Source organism: Podarcis pityusensis, assembly GCF_964106645.2.
Source record: "Podarcis pityusensis genome assembly, chromosome: 10".
In the NCBI taxonomy this organism is placed as follows: Eukaryota; Metazoa; Chordata; class Lepidosauria; order Squamata; family Lacertidae; genus Podarcis; species Podarcis pityusensis.
This window is the reverse complement of record NC_138035.1, coordinates 58,590,515-58,612,200: the sequence shown is the minus strand read 5'-3', so window position 1 is coordinate 58,612,200 and position 21,686 is coordinate 58,590,515. Positions and strand designations below refer to the sequence as shown.

At 45.4% G+C, this 21,686-nt stretch overlaps 1 protein-coding gene across 13 annotated transcripts in view; it reads left to right on the top strand.

Moving 5' to 3' along the window:
- The first annotated feature begins 1,815 nt into the window (after positions 1-1,815).
- The window catches only part of CADPS2 (calcium dependent secretion activator 2), a 370,823-nt gene continuing 350,952 nt past the window's right edge, over positions 1,816-21,686 (top strand). For all 13 annotated transcript variants that reach the window (XM_081023462.1, XM_081023461.1, XM_081023471.1 and 10 more), the window contains exon 1: positions 1,816-2,329. In XM_081023462.1, the coding sequence (XP_080879588.1) occupies positions 1,973-2,329 (357 nt within the window). In that variant the 5' untranslated portion in view covers positions 1,816-1,972. The remainder of the gene's footprint in view (positions 2,330-21,686) is intronic.

Sequence of the window (21,686 nt, the reverse complement as noted above, 5' to 3'; positions counted from 1 at the left end):
CCAGAGCTCAGCTATGATGGGAGTTGTAGTCCAACATCATCTGGGGACCCACAGGTTGAGAACTACTGGACTAGATTATCCTTGTGGTCCCTTCCAACTCTACAGTTCTATGATACAGTTCTATGCGGCGCTCATCTCACTTTACTGGCTGAGGGAGCCGGCGTACAGCTTCCAGGTCATGTGGCCAGCATGCCTAAGCCGCTTCTGGCAAACCAGAGCAGCGCACGGAAATGCCGTTTACCTTCCTGCCGGAGCGGTACCTATTTATCTACTTGCACTTTGACGTGCTTTCGAACTGCTAGGTTAGCAGGAGCAGGGACCGAGCAACGGGAACTCACCCCGTCGCAGGGATTCAAACCACCAACCTTCTGATCAGCAAGCCCTAGGCTCTGTGGTTTAACCCACAGCGCCTTTTAGTGCCCCTCAACAAGGTGCTGCCCAGGGCATGGGCATAGCCAGGATTTTTTGTCAGGAGGGGGAGAACCTCAGATTTATATTGATTTTTACTGATTTGGGGGGGACAGTTGCCCCCACCCCCTGGCTACACCCATGGCCCAGGGACAAATTCCAGCATGGGCTCCCACATCGTACTAGGGTTGTCAGAGCTGCCTCCACTACTCTCCTCACATCTGTTTGTTATGCTACCTATAGGCATGGGCCTAGCCAGGATTTATGTTGGGGGGGGGGGGAGGACACCAACTTGTTATCATCCTCTAGCTTTGTCTAGCAGATTCAGAATGAAATGTCAACAGGAGTTGTTCTAAATGACTTTCTTTTGACCCCAAGTGCTCAGAAAAATCTGTCAGAATCTTTCTACAACTTCTACTTTTAGTTAAGTATCTTTATTTATTTACTTGATTGGGGGGGGCAGCTTCCCCCTGGCTATGCCCATGCACCCTTGCCTACCAGAACCCCTAGTTTCCCCCCACCCTAAAAACCCCCAATTTCCCCGAGGAAAGAGAGAGCATCCTGTGGGTTATGGTTCTCAAGTAGTTTTTCAGTGAGAAATATTATCCAAAGTTGACGGAGCCCTGCAGGTGTATTTAAGGTGGGGGGGGGGAGGAGATCTCTATCATGCAGGCGCAGACTCCCCCCCCCCGTAAACATGGGCGTTACCAGGATTTATGTTCCGGGAGGGGGGGCAGGCAAACCTCAGTTAAGTCTTTCTATTTATTTACTCGCTGGGGAGGCGGGCGGGATGCAGCTGCAGTACAGTACAGTGGTACCTCGGGTTACAAACGCTTCAGGTTACATACGCTTCAAGTTACAGACTCCACTAACCCAGAAATAGTGCTTCAGGTTAAGAACTTTGCTTCAGGATGAGAACAGAAATCGTGCTCTGGCGGCGCGGCGGCAGCAGGAGGCCCCATTAGCTAAAGTGGTGCTTCAGGTTAAGAACAGTTTCAGGTTCAGAACAGACCTCCGGAACGAATTAAGTACTTAACCCAAGGTACCACTGTATAAAGCTGCTGGGTTATAAAGGCAGCAAGGTTGGGCAACTGCAGGGCCCGGGAGCACCGAAAGCTCGTGGCTGATCCTGCTCACTGAGAAAGAGAAAGGGTCTTTGGCTCGGCTCGCTCATCTGGCCTGGCGCGGCGCGCCTTTCGCCTTCTGTTCCACGTGTTGCTTGTTGTGGGCGCTACAGGTTTCCCACCTGTGCGTCTCGGCGCCGCTGCTCTCGGCGAGGCGGAGCCGCGGTCGGAGAAGTGACAGGCCAGCGCGGGCTCTGATAGGATCCCCGGTGGAAAACAGCGCCCAAGCTCGACCCCTTTCCCCCCCAAACTCCGCCTCTCCTCCTCTCTCTCTTTCTCTTTCTCACGGCTGCCGCCGGCGGCTCGCTGGTAGGAAATAGTCGGGCGTGGAAGCTCGACGTGTCCGGAAAGGTGCGCGCTAGTCGGGCAGCTGCAGGCGCCTTTGCGCGCGGCGCTCTTTCTCGCCTCCAGACGGCCGCGGGGAGCGAGCGGGCACCATTATGCTGGACCCGTCTTCTAGTGAAGAAGAGTCGGACGAGGTGCTGGACGAAGACCGGCGGGAGGTGCTGGTGGTGGCGGCGGCGGCCAGCTCGCCCCGCACCCTCCCTGCCGCGCACCGAGAGCCCGGGCGCCCGGGGAACCGCGGCGTTGGAGACGGCGGCAGTGGCGGCGCGTCTGGGCGCCCGGCGAGCCCCAGCCCTTCGGTGCGCAGCGAAGGCAGGGAAGAGCAAGAGCGGCTACAGAAGGAGGAGAGCGAGAAGCGGCTCCGGCTGCAGCTGTACGCCTTCATCGTGCGCTGCATCGCGTACCCGTTCAACGCCAAGCAGCCCACCGACATGGCCCGGCGGCAGCAGAAGGTGAGGCACGCCCGGAGCGCAGCGCCAGCCGGACTCGGCCGCAGGACGCGCCGATGCTTCCCATTCCGCCCCTTCTGAGCGGCGGATGGTTTGGCTAGGTGGGGAAAGGTCCGGCGGGCGGGAGGACTTTCCCTTTCGAGCCACTTTCCCCTCCCACTTTCAGCCTCCCGAGCAGGAAACTGCAGGCATCGCATGCAACTGGTAGCGCGAGCCTCTGCTTGCAAATCGCCTGCATTGCAATGCGTGCCCGGAAGATCTCCGCGCACCGAAGCGGTTCCCAATAACTTGTGGGTTCTGTGAACCAGGATTTCTGTCGCGGGGGACAATTAGTCAGGCTTTATGTGTGGGGGGGGCGGAGGGCAGGACACCCACCTGTCACTATCCTCTGTCTAGCAGACTCCCAATGCAATGTCTCACCAACAGTTGTTTTAAATTACTTTCTCTTGACCTCAAGTGCTCAGAAAAATCTGTCAAAAATTGCCTGCAATTTCTACTTTGTTATTTTTATTTATTTACTTGATGGGGGGGCAGCTGCCCCTTCTCCCCCTGCCCACGTCCATGTCTGGGGGTGGGTGAGGGGGAGAAGAGATTCACAGTGGGTCGCAGGATCTTCTCGGTTCTTCCATCTGGTCTTTCAGTAGATCGAGCTCCCCCCTCCTTTTCTTTCTGGCTGCAGTATGTTTTGTGTCAGTGGGTCACACGGCGCAGAGACCGGGAAGTAAACTCTTCCCCTGTGTGCTGAGAAATGCCTGTGCGCGCAAATGCTGCCTCTTGGATGGCGTTGCCGCTCTTCCTTTGCTGCAACAGGTTGACCCGCTCTTTCCTAGTTAGCAGGAGCCGGGAAGGGGGGTTGGGAAGCAGCGCTTCGAGCGCACGCAGCTCGCGGGCAGGCGCGCAGACGGCTGGGTTGGTGGGGTCAAGTCTCGGCGGTCGTGTAACGCGGATTCCTCAAGAAACGTCAACTCTGCTGCTCGCTGTGTAGCCGGAAAGCCGGAAGGAAACGCTCCCTGCAATTAAATGCGGGATATAGAAACATAGGAATCTGCTTTATAGCCAGACGCATACCGTTGGTATTGTTGACACAGGCAGTCAGCGGCTCTCAAGCCTTTCCTGGTTACGCCATGCCAGGGAAGGAAGCGAGGACCTTCTGTTCTGCCTGCAAAGCGTGTGCTTTGAGCTATTGTCCCCCATCCCGCTGTGTTTAGTGGGGCACAGTTCCTAATAAGTATTTTTTGGACTGCAGTCTTTACATTTGCAGTCCTGTACCCACTTACCTAGGAGGCACTCCCAGAGAATTGAATGGGGCTGACATCCTAGGACATGTATAGGATTGCAGTTAGAGGTTAGCTTAGCACAGAACAAAATTTGGAGATATTACACTGGAAGGGCTGAACATTGGGGGACCGGGTGGATTGGTGCTGCTTGAATTCAGTAGGGCTTACTCTGGAGCAAGATGTTTATTCAGTGGTAGCATAAGGGGTTTATGTGCCTTTGTTTATTATAACAGCTTCACCAAGTTGCAGTAACTCTAGTCAGCTGATACTTTGTTATAATATGGGCACAGCATTATCTCCAGTTGCCGAGACCGGCATTGTTTTCCTTCTACTTAAGCATCTCTCTCTGTGCCTCTTGAAGGTGATACATGGTTTCCTTTGGAAAGCAGGTGATTGAAAGCAAGATGCTTAGGGGAAATAATAGAGTAGAAATTGCTTCAGGCAACAAGACATCCATTTTGCTTGGGTCCCCTGTGCAACTGTGTGTTAAGAGACCGTCGCCCAATGAAATGAAGCTATTGACATGCCAATAAAACGGAAAAGAATTGTATCTGACTAGCCAAGGATTGTTTAGGGATGAGCTTCTACAAATGTAGCATCCTTTAGTTGCAAAAGGGAGTGGGGCTGACTTCCTTGAAAGGCCTTTTATTTTATGATGTCCCTGAGCATAATAAAGTATGGAGGTTAAAAACAACAACTTTTGAATGGTGCATTGTGTGAGTACAGGGCTTCCCATCCCTAACATAGGTTCATCTTTCTCCTCATCCAGTGTGGTGTAGTGGTTAAGAGCGGTGGACTCGTAATCTGGTGAACTGGGTTCACTTCCCCGCTCCTCCACATGCAGCTACTGGGTGACCTTGGGCTAGTCACACTTCTCTGAAGTCTCTCAGCTCACTCACCTTGCAGTTTGTTGTGGGGGAGGAAGGGAAAGGAGATTGTTAGCCACTTTGAGACTCCTTAGGGTAGTGATAAAGCGGGACATCAAATCCAAACTCTCTCTCTCTCTCTCTCTCTCTCTCTCTCTCTCTCTCATCCTCCTCTTCAGCTCCATTTCCTTGAGTTAAATTGGACCCCAGTTCTTTTTTAGGGCCAGATCTCGGTGTGAGATTAGCCTTCTAGTGAATGCTTTTTGACAACAGATTTGAGGAGTTGAGGAAAATTTCATGTCCAGACTGAACACCTTCTCTGAAAAGTTCTGTGGGCAGGCTGCTGTGTTCCAACGAGAGACCACATATTTTGCATACAGAATGAGTTTTCGGGTTCAAACCATGGCCTCTCCGGATAAGGCTGCAAAAGACTCTTATTTGCATCCCCAGAGAGCTGCTTCCAGTCAGTGTAATCAGCGTAGAGTGAGGTGTGTGTTTGTTGAGTGGGCAAAATGCTGTGTCGGATGGACCAATAGTCTCTCTCTGTAGAAAGCAACTTTCTCTTCTAGATTCCTGCAAGCTCCTGGAGGTATCAGAAGAAGTTCAGAAGTATTTTCAGTCCTGGCATAGCATTTTCCACATTAATTCCTCCATCATAGTCTAAAATGGTGCCCATGAAGAGAAAACCTTGGTTTGGAGGGAGCCACTTAATGGTATTTTTCTCCATAACACCTACTAGGTTGTCATTCGAGGCTTTATTATTTGGGGTAATGTGGTGTTATTCTCTTGACAGTCTAGTGTGCTGCTACCAAGAGTTATGCAAGTACCTTATTGTGACTCTTGTGATTACTGTACCAACTTATTGAAGGTTATTCACCAAAGCCAGACTAAACGTCTTTCCTTCTGCAGTGTTGGATGGCAGGTTGAAAGTAGTACCCTACCAGGACAGACTTTGCTCGTGTGCTCAAGACATCGATTCCATAAAACATATTTTGTTGCACTGTGCAAAATATGAGCAAGCCAGGGCTGAACTGATACTACCCTTGCTGGTAGCTTTCCCGGGAAAATCAGAGGCTCACTATGTCAGGTTCCTATTGGAAGACCGGACAAATGCTAGAACATTAGCAGTGGCAAAGTTTTTATTGGTGGTTGCAAGAACCAATGATCCCTATATTCTGAACAAAATGCTTGTTTAACCTGGAGGTAGGCTGTCTGAATTGTGTATTGCTTTGTAACGATTTGTTGGGTCTCTGGACCGTAATAAAGATTGTTGTTGTTGCTGTTGATTACTGTATGTCAGTGGTGTAACGGGAGACTCTTTTCTGCTTTGACTGGGGTTTCCCAAATTATACCTCAAAGTGACTACCTTGATAAGTAGTCATTTTTATTTTCTGCCCCACCAATACATTCCTCTTGATTTTGTGACAATTAATGTGCTTACTGAGGGTGGGAGAACATTGTGGAAAAACTGTAAGGTCAGTGGACAACATAGCTTGATGAAGACAACCCAGCCAGATGGGTGGGGTATAAATAATTGTGGTAGAATTGGCCTCTGAAGAGCAGACTAAAGGATGGGTATTGGGTGAAAAACATTTGACATCTTATCCTGAATTAAATGCTACCTGTAATCGTTGCTCAGAAGTGATGGCTCCTGTATACTGTAATTAATGGACCTGAGTTTCATTTGCTTTGGGCATTTACGTACATTTGGCAGGGGGACATTAATTTCTATATTGCAGTGGAATTGTGTCTGCAACAGAAGCCCGTAGATGTGATCATCAATCTTGCTTAAATGCTAGTACTGAGAGATGTGGGTTTTGAGAAATTCTTTGAAACCTTCCCTGTTTCTTTGGTAGCAATTGGAATGTTTTACTTGTTCCAATTGCAGCTTCATTTAAGTGTCCTTAAAAAAAAATAATTCTTTAGGCCTACTGGAATCCAACTGTTTGAGAATGACTAAAGCACATGGCTTTATTTAGGCAAACAATGCTAAATGGACCCAAAAATGAATGGTACTGTATTGTAGTACAGAGAAACTGAAGACTTCACAAACCTGTTTTGTAAGGGCAAAGCCTATTGGTATTGATTTTCTGTGTTCTAGATTCGTAAATAATTGCTGTTCTCTTTTTGTACCCCTGAGTATAAATTGCAGGGGCTACTGAAGTTTCCTTTTCTTTTCCGAATTTCATTGAATTCTCTGGCATTCCTCAAACTGCTTAATTACTGAGTCCTGCATTAGTGGGGAGTTTCTGCAAAAATATTCCTGGATATGTTTGTGCAGCTAGAAACCAGCAGGTCTAGGAGTTGGTTAATAAAAATGAGATCTTCAGACCTCCAGATCCTAAAGGATGTTAACCTTTTAAAATAAATATGTAGAAGAGCACTGGAAGACTGATGCCTGTCTTGGAATGAAACAAGGCACACTGAGTTCTTTTGCAAGGTATCTTCCTGATACCTTCTCACAGCAGATGATTTGTTGTCTTTGTTCTTGATGCACAGCAACCCCATCTGTCATTTTTTCCTTGCTCTTCATTTGTCACTACTTTGAGCTTGTCCATTTGTGTCATCTCCATCATTTCTTCATGTGCCTCCCTTTCATTCCTCATAATAATAATAATAATAAATTCTATTTATACCCTGCCCTCCCCAGCCAAGACAGGGCTCAGGGCAGCTAACACCAGATATAAAAACAATTGATTGAAATACAACTTAAAAACAAGATTAAAATATGACATTCAAACATTAAAATGCAGCCTCATTTCAGTAGGAACTCAAATCAAAAACTTTTTTGGGGATGAAAACATCAAGTCTTCAAGGCCAACTACCCAGACTGGTCCTACGTGGGCCAGAAAAAAGCCAGGGAAGTCCCCAAATAGGAGTTCCATCACAGAAAGAGAAAAAAGGAAAGAGGGGGAGGGGATCAAGTTGTTTCCAAGCCAAAGGCCAGGCGGAACAACTCTGTCTTACAGGTCCTGCAGAAACAAATCAGATCCTGCTGCGCCCTGGTCTCATGAGACAGAGCGTTCCACCAGGCCGGAGCCAGTGTTGAAAAGGCCCTGGCTCTAGTTGAGGCTAATCTGACTTCCTTAGACGCCTGTGTCCCAGAATTGGGAGAGAACTGGAGGGGACCAGTCAGCTCAGATGTGGTGGGCTCTTTTGGATTCTGCACCACAAATCACAAGTCATTCGGATCAGCATGGCTCCCATGCAGAGGTCTGCTTGCCCTGTTCTGTTTCCTCCAACCCCCAGGGAATGGCGTGGCAGGGCTAATGGAGCATTGCCTATACCGGTGTGTGTAACAGTTATTACTAAGCAACTCTGGCAGTCTTACTTTTCCTTACTGTTTAGGGTAAAAGCTACCCATTATTCAGATTTCAGCCTTGGGCAATTTTAAAGCTGCAAAACTGAACATAAATGGTTTAAAGCATATTCAGATCCGGAACAAAAGAGATTCAAATGCAATTACAAATGTAGATGGACTATGATTAAAATTAAGGCACAGGGCCTTGGCACATCTCTTTGTATTAATACAGTGACCTCAGCTAAAGTTTTCCATTCCTGCTGTGCACTAGACTGTGTGTAGGTTTTGCTAATTGATTTCTCCATGCGTTGTGTCTGTGATTTACCATGTGAGTTATGTCCTACAAGCAATAGGAAACTCACCTCAGACTTCTAAAAACAAGTGCTATGTCTGTGGAAGTTCCTGTAATAGATATATAGTTTGGTCAAAACATGCCATTCCATCAGAATATCTACACTGTAGGAAACTTCCTACAGTTGTACTTCAATGTTTAGTGGTGGAAGTGAGATGTGACTGAGACAAATAACTCCTTGGATGGTAAAATAGATAACTCATCCTATGATAAGTCTCTCCCTGTGTTCTGGCCTTTTCTCTACAGCAATCTGTCTCTTCTCTTTCCCCTCCCCACATGCCTAACATGTACCTCAAAGTCAGAGTCGTACAGTTTTGCCATGTGGAGAGTTTAGGGCTGAGCTTGTGGTAATTTCTCTCTGTAAGTCGAAACTATGTTAGAAACTCTGATATACAGGGGGTTCAAAAAGTAACTATACACCTATGGAGAGTGCATTTATAGTAGGTGTACAGTTACTTTTCATACACTCTGTATAAGCTAGTGCCAAATAGCTCCATAAACCAAGTTTGCAATTGCCCAAAACGGAATGTCTAGTTTCCATTTTGGGGCAAGACGGCTCTAAAGTCTTATTTTTCAAATGATGGATTGATTATGATTGATTCTCAGTTAAACATCTGGCTAGTTCAGATGACAACCTTGACCTAGCTTAAGAGCATTGAGAACTTAAAGAAGAAAAGTCACTTGATCCAGGGACTATTCCAACCTCTTTTTCCTAATGGCGACTACTCCTGTTCAGGCAGCACAGAAAAAGCCTTTTGCTTCCTAAAATTCATTCTGATTGTGCAGATAAAATATAACTAATAGAAGTAATAGAATTCTACAGGTTGTGGTATGAGTATGTGAAAACAGTCAGGATCCAAGGATCATCAGGGATGCACCTCCAGGTAGTGGAGATCTCAAGCACCATCCTAGCGCCCAGGCATCTTCACTTGGTTGCAAGTGGCCAATAGGTAAAGGTAAAGCGACCCCTGAGCATTAGGTCTGGTCGTGGCCGACTCTGGGGTTGCAGCGCTCATCTCGCTTTATTGGCCGAGGGAGCCGGTGTACAGCTTCTGGGTCATGTGGCCAGCATGACTAAGCCACTTCTGGCGAACCAGAGCAGCGCACGGAAATGGCGTTTACCTTCCCGCCGGAGTGGTACCTATTTATCTACTTGCACTTTGATGTGCTTTCAAACTGCTAGGTTGGCAGGAGCAGGGACCGAGCAACCAGAGCTCACCCTGTCACGGGGATTTGAACCGCCGACCTTCTGATCAGCAAGTCCTAGGCTCTGTGGTTTAACCCACAGCGCCACCCGCGTCCCATACAAGTGTCCAATAGCTAGGTGCAAAATGTGCCTGTCACCAGGCTAATTTCCAACACTAAAATAATGGTGCATTTGAGAATTCTGCATTGGCATGGCTGTTGATTGACTGTTGAGTGAAGGCCATCTGGCATGCCTGCCCATTTTCTCTACCAGTTCCCTCTTCAGGACAAATGAGTAGCTAACCTTCACAAGCTGATACCAGTGCGGGCGTTGTGTGGATTTCAAATGCACTTGGTCCCTCAAAAGATAGCACATCTTCTGTATTTAGTTCCTGTGTATTCTGTTCAATAGATTACTGTCATGTTCAAACAAGTTATTAAGGTCGCCCTTTGAAAAACATGAGTGATTGGAGTCGCAGGTCTATGCAATAAATTTCCAGAGTTCAACCTTCTGACAATTGTGCTTCTTCTTCTTCTTCTTCTTCTTTTTAAGGACCTAACTTTCCAAGGGGTGATTTGCTGCTCCCCAGTGTTCTTTCCGTTTTATGTTTCTGCTAACGATTAATAACGGGCTACTTCTGCCTGCTCATTCACACTTGCTCAACATGTAGCATTTGCAGCCTCCAGTATCTTGCGAGGTGTGCTGCTATTTTTATGCTACTGAAAATGACTTTCCCCAGGGAATTCTCCCGGGGATTGTCTCCCGTTGCTTGACACAGGCTGTTAACGGATGCAGTGATAGCCTTTTCATGCTTGATGGGATCATTGTTGGCCGTGTTAGAAACTCAGATATATACGGTAATAATCCAGGTGCCAAGTGCCTCCTTAAACCAAGGCTACAGTCACTAAAATGGAAAGTCTAGTTGCCATTTTGGGGCCAGACGGCTCAAAAGTCGTATTTTCCAACATGGTTTTTTGGTTCCTGAAATTAGTTCTGATTGTGCAGATAAAATATCATGGGTGGAATTCTACAGGATGTGTTGCTAGTGTGTGAAAACAAGTAAGACCCAAGGATTCCCCAGGCATGCACCTCCATATGGTGGAGACGTCATGCACCATCCTGGCACCTGGGCATCTTTATTGGTCACAAGTGCCTGATAAAGCTAAAGGTAAAGGGACCCCTGACCATTAGGTCCAGTCGTGGCCAACTCCGGGGTTGCGGCGCTCATCTCATTTTATTGGCCGAGGGAGCCAGCGTACAGCTTCCGGGTCATGTGGCCAGCATGACTAAGCCGCTTCTGGCAAACCACAGCAGCGCATGGAAATGCCGTTTACCTTCCCGCCAGAGCGGTACCTACTTATCTACTTGCACTTTGACGTGTTTTTGAACTGCTAGGTGGGCAGGAGCAGGGACCGAACAACGGGAGCTCACCCCATCGCGGGGATTCGAACTGCCGACCTTCTGATTGGCAAGTCCTAGGCTCTGTGGTTTAACCCACAGCGCCACCTGCATCCCAAGTGGCTGATAACCAGGGGCGAAATGCACCTGGTGAATTTCGAATGTTGGTTGTCCATATCTGAAGCAGGGATCCTGAACAGGAGCAGATCCACATATGAAATGCACCAGTTATGTGTGCTGGTTTGTACTCTCCACAAGCAAGGAAACTGTTTATGTGGTATGGAGCAACAGTGTGACCATACGCTCCACCATGTGCCCGATGTAGTCAACATTGGACTGTGTATGTGCAACATATGTTAGGTTCCATGGAGGTGCATGTGCCCTTTTTGACTTGTTAGGTGTGAACTTCACTGCCCTCGCTTATCAACACCCTAGAGTGTCCCTCTGCCTATAGCCCCCCCCCCTTTGTCAGTAAAACTGGCTTCTCATTTTTGTGTGTCTGCAAAAGTTGGCCCTTCAAACTTAGAGTGACTTTTCTCTTTGAACACTTAGAATATGTTTGTGAACATTCCCAGTCCCCGCAGCAGATCATCCAGTGACTCCAGAGGTTTGCTTGTGGCAAGAGTTTTTTATTTAAACTTCTTAAAATAATAATAGTAATAATAATGTTTCTTGGAAAGATACTTGAGTTTATGTAGGGTGGGAAGTTATTTGCGGCATGCATTTAACAGCGAAATGAAAACATCAGCTTGCATGTGTATGTTTATAGGGAGTTTGTTACAACTTGGTGTGCAACTGTTACAACTTCTAGCAGTATAAAAAAGAGTTGTGCTTTTTTAAACTATGGCAAGCTCCATATCGGAAAGCACAGATACATGCTCTGTAAGTTCATTGTAAAAGGCCAACTCTAAAATGCAGAAATGACTGAAAAGCAATTGTTCTTTCTCTGTTCTGGCACGGAACCCTGTTGCCCAAAAAGCCAGATTCTAGTTCGAAGGCTGGTGAGATTTTTCTGAATCGGTGCCATTTTTAATTTTGGGGAATTAGAAATAGGAGCCTGAGTATGAGGAGATGAACAAGGCCCACAGGCCCAATGGTTGATATGGTACTACTGGTTCTGCATCAACTGTTGGAAGTATAAACAATCCAAATTGTGTGTGTTCACACACACACACACAAATACAGGGGTTTTTTTGGGGGGGAGGGGGACTCACTGATATGGCGTACTTAAACCCTTTTTTGATGCTCATGGCAGCCATTTTGAGCTGGCACCCGTGACAATATGTACACAGATAACTACTTTTTAAAACCAAAACAACAACATTACGTTAGTTGCTAGAACTCATGTTTTGCTAAAGGTGCTGAGGGTGCCAACACAAAATGGTTGCCATGGGTTGTAAACAGAGGCTGTATATACACATTCAGACAAGCATGAACATTTGAAGTTCGTATCGTGATACTTGTTTCAACCCTGATGTGTGTGTCTGTGTGTGTGCTATGCAAAAATCACAATGTGGTAAAGACTATGAAACTGCCAATGCCTCTACATAGCTCCATCCTTATTTCAGACATTGTGATGTATCGGTATATGGCGAGGTTTAGCTGGTTATACATTTCTGAGCACAATTCAAAGTGTTGGTGCTGACCTTTAAAACCCTAAATGGCCTCGGTCTAGAATACCTGAAGGAGTGTCTCCACCCCCATCGTTCTGCCCAGACACTGAGGTCCAGCGCCGAGGGCCTTCTGGTGGTTCCCTCACTGCGAGGTTACAGGGAACCAGGCAGAGGGCCTTCTCAGTAGTGGCACCCACCCTGTGGAACGCCCTCCCACCAGATGTCAAAGAGAAGAACAACTACCAGACGTTTAGAAGACATCTGAAGGCAGCCCTGTTTAGGGAAGCTTTTAATGTTTAACAGACCACTGTGTTTTAATACTTTGTTGGAAGCCGCCCAGGGTGGCTGGGGAGACCCAGCCAGATGGGCGGGGTATAAATAAATTATTATTATTATATAATAATCCAAACCAGATGTTTGGAAGCTGTGGCTGGATGGTTACGTGGGAGCCGGTTGAAGCTAAATCCTTCGAAGACAGAGGTCCTGTGGCTGGGACGGGACGATATGGGATTGGGGGGGGCAACTCCCATCTCTTGCAGGGGCGCAATTAGTGCCAGCACTGTCCGTTAAGAGTTTGAGTGTAATCTTTGACACCTCCCTTTCCATGGAGGCGCAGATTGCAGCTACAACAAAGGCGGCATTTTTCCATCTCCGCCAAGCTAAGCAGTTGGCTCCTTACCTCTCTCGCCCTGACCTAGCCACTGTGATCCATGCGACCTCCAGACTGGATTATTGTAACTCGCTCTACGTGGGGCTGCCCTTGAGACTGACCCAGAAACTCCAGCGGGTGCAGAATGCTGCAGCGAGACTCCTTACGGGGTCTTCGCTGTGAGATCACATTCACCCGGTGCTATACCAGCTGCACTGGCTCCCGGTGGAGTACAGGATCAGGTTTAAGGTGCTGGTTTTAACCTTTAAAGCCCTATACGGCCTAGGACCCTCGTACCTATGGGACCGCCTCTCCTGATATGCCCCACAGAGAAACTTACGGTCTTTAAATAAAAACATCTTGAAGGTCCCAGGCCACAGAGAAGTTAGGCTGGCCTCAACTAGAGCCAGGGCTTTTTCGGCCGTGGCTCCGATCTGGTGGAACACTCTGTCACAAGAGACCAGGGCCCTGCGGGACTTGACATCTTTCCGCAGGGCCTGCAAGACAGAGCTGTTCCACCAGGCCTTTGGCCAGGGCACAGCCTGACTCCCTCCCTCGGCAATCTTCGCGGAGCTCTGGCCCAATGGTTGCCAGTGGCTTGAATTAATTAATTTTATAATGAATGATTTTAGAGTGTTGTTTGTGCTGTACTTTTGTACTGTTTTATTGTTGTTAGCCGCCCTGAGCCCGGCTTCGGCTGGGGAGGGCGGGATATAAATAATTTTTTTTAAAATTATTATTATTATTATTATTATTATTATTATTATATCATGATGTTGAAAACCAGAATTGCCCATCCCTAGTTGTATGTGAACAAGCTTCCCCGTTAATTGGAACCCCGATTGTGCAGATCTCCACATTGGATGAATGGGGAATTCATACATGTACTGCTAGTCCCCCTCTCAAGACTTCCTCCTCCTCCTCAGTGCACGGATGACAGGAACATGGTGGCAGGATTGTGAATGGAGGGCCCTTCAGAGAGTTGTGGGAGGGGAGAACAGATTGGTGCTTCCATGTGGCATCAAATGAGTAACCCCTCTGAATTTTCTGTGATGAACATTCCATTTTGCAAAGAGATGGGAAATGTAAACAGCCCAAAGCTCAACTTACAGTCATCACCCAATACTCTCTCTGGCCCTCCTATCTTATCTGACACAATTAACTGCCTTTTCTTTTGTGGAATATTCATTAGGGAGAGCGATGGAAGCAACACATTTCAAGCAAATCCTCAGTTTGAAATAAAGCGCATCTCTGAAGGGATAGTTGGTCTGCTTATATTATTTTGGAGAGCTTACAGAATCCCTTCCATGGGACCACAACACTTAATTTTATGAGCCGAGTTTCGTTAATGAATTCTAATTGTTTCTAAATGTGATGAGCGTTTATTCCATTTCCTCCCATCAGATGCAAAATGAGGTCAGCTCCAGTTACAACCATTTGGGAACACGCCTGCTAATAAATGCGAAAGCAGTTTTGATATAAGTGTTGCCTCATAGGTTGAATAATTTGTGTTTTGACTGACTTAACTACTACTATCTGACAATTTCCAGGGTGTGTTTTTTTTAACAGTCTGCAAATACAATTGAGATAATTTGAAAATTTATGTATTGTGACAAAATGATCGTATGCTCTTCCATTGGGTACACTTAAATCTTTCTGCCATCTCATCCTTTTTGTTGAGCAACATTGTATTATGAGTAACTGAAAGAGGTCAGGGAATGGTGTTTCAATGAACAAGCTAATCTACAAAGGAATTTAAGGCAGTGTGTTTCCACTGACTAGCATAGCATTCAGCCTTCCATCAGCAAATTAGCAACTTAGAAGTTATAGTTCCTTAGATAGTACAGGAGGCAGAGTTCTTAAGTGCAAGGTGTTTATATCTTGGGACATCCTTATGCTGAATACCATAGTTTAGTGTGATGTGAAGGAGGGAGCCTCTGTGTGGGTGAGAGGAGGAATTCATAATTTCTCCACAGAGCCAAGGAGCACTTGTGAAACATTGAAGAGCCAGAGCATTGTGGGTAATGTGTGAGGAATTTCTCTTATATACAGAGTAAATTGGATACTGAAAAAACATGACTTGCTGTGTTCAGCATGATTCTAGGAGTTACTTATTCAACTGTGAACATAAAGAACCCCTTGTCTCTCTGCCAGTGATAGAGGCCTAGTTCTCACTAGGAGATGAAGATGTACACTTGTGTCTGTGTACTATGACTTCAAGGTAAGGTAAAGGACCCCTGGATGGTTAAGTCCAGTCAAAGGTGACTATGGGGTTGCGGCGCTCATCTCGCTTTCAGGCCAAGGGAGCTGGCGTTTGTCCGCAGACCATGATGGAAGCCAGAGTGCATGGAAACACTGTTTACCTTCCCACTGCAGTGGTACCTATTCATCTACTTGCACTGGCGTGATTTCGAACTGCTAGGTTGGCAGGAGCTGGGACAGAGCAACAGGAGCTCACTCTGTTGCAGGGATTCGAACCACCAACCTTCTGATTGGCAAGCCCAAGAGGCTCAGTGGTTTAGACCACAGCGTCATCGACATCATGGTGTCCCATTGTGCCAGAAGCGGTTTAGTCATGCTGGCCACATGACTCAGAAAGCTGTCTGTGGACAAACGCCAGCTCCCTTGGCCTGAAAGCAAGATGAGCGCCACAACCCCATAGTTGCCTTTGACTGGACTTAACCATCCAGGGGTCCTTTACCTTTACCTTTTTAATGGCTTCAAACAGCAAGCGGGGGCTCACATTACGGCATGTTCTTTTTACAGTGGTACCTCGCAAGACGAATGCCTCGCAAGACGAAAAACTCGCAAGACGAAAGAGTTTTTCGTTTTTTGAGTTGCTTTGCAAGATGAATTTCCCTATGGGCTTGCTTCGCAAGACGAAAATGTCTTGCAAGTTTGTTTCCTTTTTCTTAAAACCGTTAATACCCGTTAAAACCGTGCTTCGCAAGACGAAAAATTCGCAAGACAAAAAAACTCGCAGAACTAATTAATTTCGTCTTGCGAGGCACCAAGACGACAACAGGAACGCTGCACATAGAAAACTAGCCTATTGGGGCTAGGTGAGACCCTCTTCTTGACACCCTAGATCAGTGATGGCCAAACCTGGCCCTCTAATTGTTTTGGGACTACAACTCCCATCATCCCTAGCTAACAGGACCAGTGATCAGGGACAATGGGAATTGTAGTCCCAAAACAGCTGGAGGGCCAAGTTTGGCCATCACTGCCCTACATAGAGAATAAGAATCTGATATACTTTCTGATATATCTTCTACGCTCTTGCCTATATATGCATGACAAGGATGCAATAAAACAAATTTACCACACACAAATTATGGTGGTATCTGTTCGGCTACTTCTGAAAGGTTTTGAATTTGAGAAGGAGGCTTCTGTTTGGAAATTGTTCGGCCACTGTCAAGTCATAAATTAAAAACCAGCTAATACATGATGTCAGTACATCAATTCTACCTTTGATCTTTTGATGAATACATGAGGAAAAACTCTGCAAATAGAAGTAACTGTTAAAAAGGTGACCTGCCTTTATAGAGTTTGTTTTTTCATGGTGGGGAGCGTTAGGGTTTCTGTTTGTGCAGTTTGAGAGAAATTAGTAAGATGTTGTCAGAGGTGTTAACGGAAAAATCCGAGGGCTCCCTTGGACAAAAACAAAGACACCAACCAGGATAACTTGGAGCAAAACAGCAGCCTGTAGGCTTGGCCTTTATTGATCTGTTGCAACAGGGTGCTCCCCTCACCCGCAGGAGAGAGGAGGGACCCAGAAAAATGGTGTGCAAGGCCTTATAAAGACTTTTGAAATTGCCACCCTGTAGATCAAGACCACCCCCCAGAAACGTCATACATACATCACAGAAGGGGTGTAACCCAAGACCACCCCTCAGATACATCACACCTACATCACAGAAAAGGCGGTCTAAAACAGAAATTTGAATGTTGTTTTTCTCCTCTCCTTGTTTATCTCCTGTCTGGCAGGTTACTTGATTGGATTTCCTGGGTAGCCTGGCCAGTCTTTTGTAATGATAAATACTTAGTTCCTGGGCCATGTCACAGGCTCACACCCTATTCAAACACAGACATACCCTTAAGACAGGATTTGTGAAGGAAAAGACAATGGGGAGGCTTTTCCATTTTGACCTTGTAGAGAAAAGATTTGGTCAGTTTAGGAATCAAAATGGTTCCAGGTTGGCCTTCCTGTGCTGATCTATGTATGTGCTTGGTTGGTACACTTAGGAATTTTATGCTCTTAAATATATGATAATGTTCATATCACAGAGGCTAACAGAGCACAAGGGGAATTTACAGCTGCTGCTGCTGCTGGTGCAGGAAACTTGAATTATAGGTCCCCAAGTTTTCAGTACATCCCTAGTTTAGGTTTCCAAAAGCTTCCATTCTTTACAGCCCCTTGTTCACTGAAAAATTGAAAGTAAAAAGTATTTGATACACCCCCCAATTCACAGGAAAATGGACCTGAGGCCTAGCCCATCTGCCTAGCTTTAAGACAATACAGTATTGCAAGCCTACGTGCCTCTAAAGAGCTGGTCTTTGGGGTGCTGCTGTTTTCTCAGTTCCTACACAATGCCAAGAAAGCTTTTTAAATTAAATGTTTATTGAGCTTGTACAACAGGTACACAGCAGTTGCAAATGTAATGTGGTATGCCAAGCAATCTTGGCTCTACTTGGTAATATTTGCTCCGTCTAATTTTTTTTGAACAGAGCCAAAACAGAGGCAAAAACAAATTAGTCTTATAATTATGAGGCAAGTTACATCAAATATTTTGGCTGGCCATGAAAGGTGTTTTGATTTCCCCCCTTAATTCCAATTCAATGCCATAGATTTCCTTTTTTAAATTCAGAAGGAAAATTATGGTTACACTTGCTTTCTTGAGAATAATATTTCCTGTACTAGCAAGATTTAAGTGTACTGACAGAAGTAGCATCCCTAGTTTTTCGTGAGTAGTGAATGTAGCTGAAATAGCTAGTGTTCTCCACCCTATGAATCTTGCAAAATAGGCTTCCAGTTACATTTTCTAGAGTAATGGTTGTGAAGAAGCAAAGAGACTTTGCTGGAAGTGTAAACGGGTAGATGAATCTTTTCTTCATCTGTGGTGGGCTTGCAAGAAAGTGAGGGTATTTTAGACATTTTTTTATCTCGCATGTATCATTTCCCAAAAGGAGTGTATCAAAAAAGCCCAAAGGGTTTCTGTTAGGGATTATAGGAGCAGAAATCCCCCCTCCCCCTAAAAATGTAAAAGTTATTTATGGATATAATAACAGCAGCTAGGATTTTAAATGTGCAAAAATGAAAGGAAGAAGTTTCCACCAAAGTAGATTGGATAAGTAAGATAATGGACTCTGCAGGACTGGCAAAATTAACAGCAAAATTAAAAGAATCTAACGATGAGTGTTTTGTGGAAGAATGGATGCCTTTTTGGGGACTATTTAAAGAAATATTATAGTATGATGAACTCGTGAGCAGGATTTGAGGTATGAGTGACAGAAGTAATTACATTATAATATTGTGGTTATGATTTGATAGAAAATGGGGTGCAGCAGAAGGAGAGAAAACAACTCCATGGGAAAAGGGGTGGGAAGTTGAGAAAAATAAGAGAAAAGATGACACTGTGTTATGACTGTATATGTTAAAAATGTTTAAGTTTAATAAAATATAATTGAAAAAAGAGACGTTTTAAGAAGGCAATTGAAGATTTGGCCATGAATATCGGGTGTGGTTTATGAATGGATGCTTGGGTGCCATTTCATAAAAAGAGGGGGTTGGAAATTTGGAGCAGAAGGGTCAGATTCACCGTATGTTTCGGAGCATAGTTCTACTCTCGGACAACTTTGAGACTAAATTCCAAAAGAAGACATTGTGCACAGAAATAATTTGATACTTTTTTAAATGTAAAGCAAAGAAATCAACGTGTGATGTTTTCTGCCTGCCAAATGTTTCAGAAGAAGGGGTCCCCAAATGAAGATTTTTGGCAGGATTTTGATTTGCAGCTTGGGGCAGGGGAGGAAGTGGAATGGCCCAGGGCCGAAAACAGGAAGGAGATCTCCAGTATGCCAGTGAGTAAGCAGATGTGTTCCTAGAGTGGTGTCTTGAAGCCCTGTGTGCAGACAGGGACTGCTTTGGAACTGGAGTGCAAATTTGGAGCCTCGGATCCACAACTGGAGGAGATGCCAAAGAGAAATCAAAGGGCTCCAAAAAGATGGAACCTGTGTTTTGAGCCCCCAAGTAGTTTGTTGATCTCATTGAATTGAGAACGTTGTGAATCCCCAGCCCAGTGCCGGATTTACGTATAAGCTAAGCAAGCTATAGCTTAGGGCCCCACTCTCTTGGTGGCCCCCCCAAAAAATTAAAGGTAAAAAAACCCCTGGATGTACATTTCCAAAATATAAGATAAAAAACAAATTACAGTGGTGCCTCGCAAGACGAAATTAATTCGTTCTGCGAGTTTTTTCGTCTTGCGAATTTTTCGTCTTGCGAGGCATTCGTCTTGCGAGGTACCACTGTACTGTATTTTTTGCTCTATAAGACTCACTTTTTCCCTCCTAAAAAGTAAGGGGAAATGTGTGTGTGTGTTATGGAATGAATGCAGGCTGCACAGCTATCCCAGAAGCCAGAACAGTAAGAGGGATCACTGTGCAGCGATCCCTCTTGCTGTTCTGGCTTCTGAGATTCAGAATATTTTTCTTCTTGTTTTCCTCCTCCAAAAACTAGGTGCGTCTTGTTATGTACTGAAGTTCTCACCCTGGGCCAGCAGGGGGATACTGTAGATAGTTATGCAAATAAGAGATTGAAAGTGACGTTCAGTGATTAGATAGTTTTAGAAAGTTGTTACAGTTATGGTATACTGGAGCTCTATATAAGCAGGCTGACTGAACCCTTCAGTTCAGTTCTGTCCTGGCCTGTGAATAAACAAGAGCTGTTTGAAGAATTGCTGTGTCGTCTGATATGTTCACCCACAACTTAACATGTCTTATGGTCTGGTGCGTCTTATACAGCGAAAAATACGGTAGGTAAAACCTACATACAGCAACAGTGGCAAATGGCTTTAGATACCCATTAGGTCCGTAAATTACCATATAGCATATATTCAACACAAAATAACAGTGACAATTTGTTGTTGACAAAGGACAGCTGGACATATAAAGAGCCCCATTACCTTCAGTAGCTTAGGGCCTCATCAAACCTAAATCCAGCCCTGCCCCAGCCGTGCATCGTTCTGAGATTGGAGTGGCATTCAACAATATTTAAGCATCGCCATGGTGTGTGCAGAGGATTCAGACACAAAAGTTAACATTCCTCTTCTAAATCCTTTCACGTCGAAGCTAAAGGGCAGGTACATACCTGTTTTTTGTATCAAACGCATGTCTTGGCGGAAGGAGAGTAGAAGAGGCAGGATTCTAAAGTTGGCTCGTGATAGCATAGTTCTAAGATTCAGCTTTCTAACACGGATGCTGCCATTAAGTGTTGGCCAAAGTGAGATGCTTGGCAAGTAACCTGCAGAATTTGGCAGAGATCCAGTAACTCTGACTACAGTGAAAGGGGATATAATCCAGTTTTGTTACATATTTTGAAATCAGTGGACCTTAGCAGTATCAACTTAAATGGGAGGGATTCTAAAAATTTGGTTGGATCATGCCCGATAGCAATAATAATAATAAAAATTAATAATTAATAATGTATTTATATCCCGCCCATCTGGCTGGGTTTCCCTAGCCACTCTGGGCGGCTTCCAACAAAAGATTAAAAATACATTAAAACATCAGTCATTAAAAACTTCTCTAAACAGGGCTGGCTTCAGATGTCTTCTAAAAGTCTTCTAAAAAGTTGTTTATTTCCTTGACATCTGAAGGGCAGGCCCCACTACCGAAAAGGCTTTCTACCTGGTTCCCTGTAACTTTGCTTCTTGCAGTGAGGGAACTGCCAGAAGGCCCTCGGAGCTGGACCTCAGTGTCCGGGCTGAACAATGGGGGTGGAGATGCTCCTTCAGGTATACTGGGCCCAAGGCCCTTTAGGGCTTTAAAGGTTAGCACCAACACTTTGAATTGTGCATGGAAACATACTGGGAGCCAATGTAGGTCTTTCAGGAGCAGTGTTATATGGTCTTGGCAGCCACTTCCAGTCACCAGTCTAGCTGCCGCATTCTGGATTAGTTGCAGTTTCCGGGTCACCTTCAAAGGTAGCCCCATGTAGAACGCATTGCAGTAGTCCAAGCGGGAGATAACCAGAGCATGCAGCACTCTGGTGAGACAATCTGCGGGCAGGGAGGGTCTCAGCCTGCACACCAGATGAAGCTGGTAGAAGCCTGCAAAGGTATGAAAAGAAAAGTAAGTTCATCATTTTTGGTCCGAGTTGGGCGGCTTACATGGAGGTTATTCAGTTTTATTTTAACAGCCACCTTGTGAGGTAGATATCTAAATGGAAAGATACTGGTGAAGCTGAGTTCGCTGGTTTGTGTGAGGGCTTACCTTCCTTTCTTATCAGTGAGGAGGGAGAGAGCAAACAAAGCAGGTGACATAGTGCCAGCAAATTATTCGCAAAGTGTCTTTTTAATTTTTTAAAAAGTTTTTATTTATACTTTTCAAATTCATACATTTCATTAATTTTACAATCGTTTTAACATTTCAAAGTTTGATTTCCTTCCCCTTCTTTCTGCGGTTCCTTAAATTTACTTTTTAATATCCTCTGCATATCCA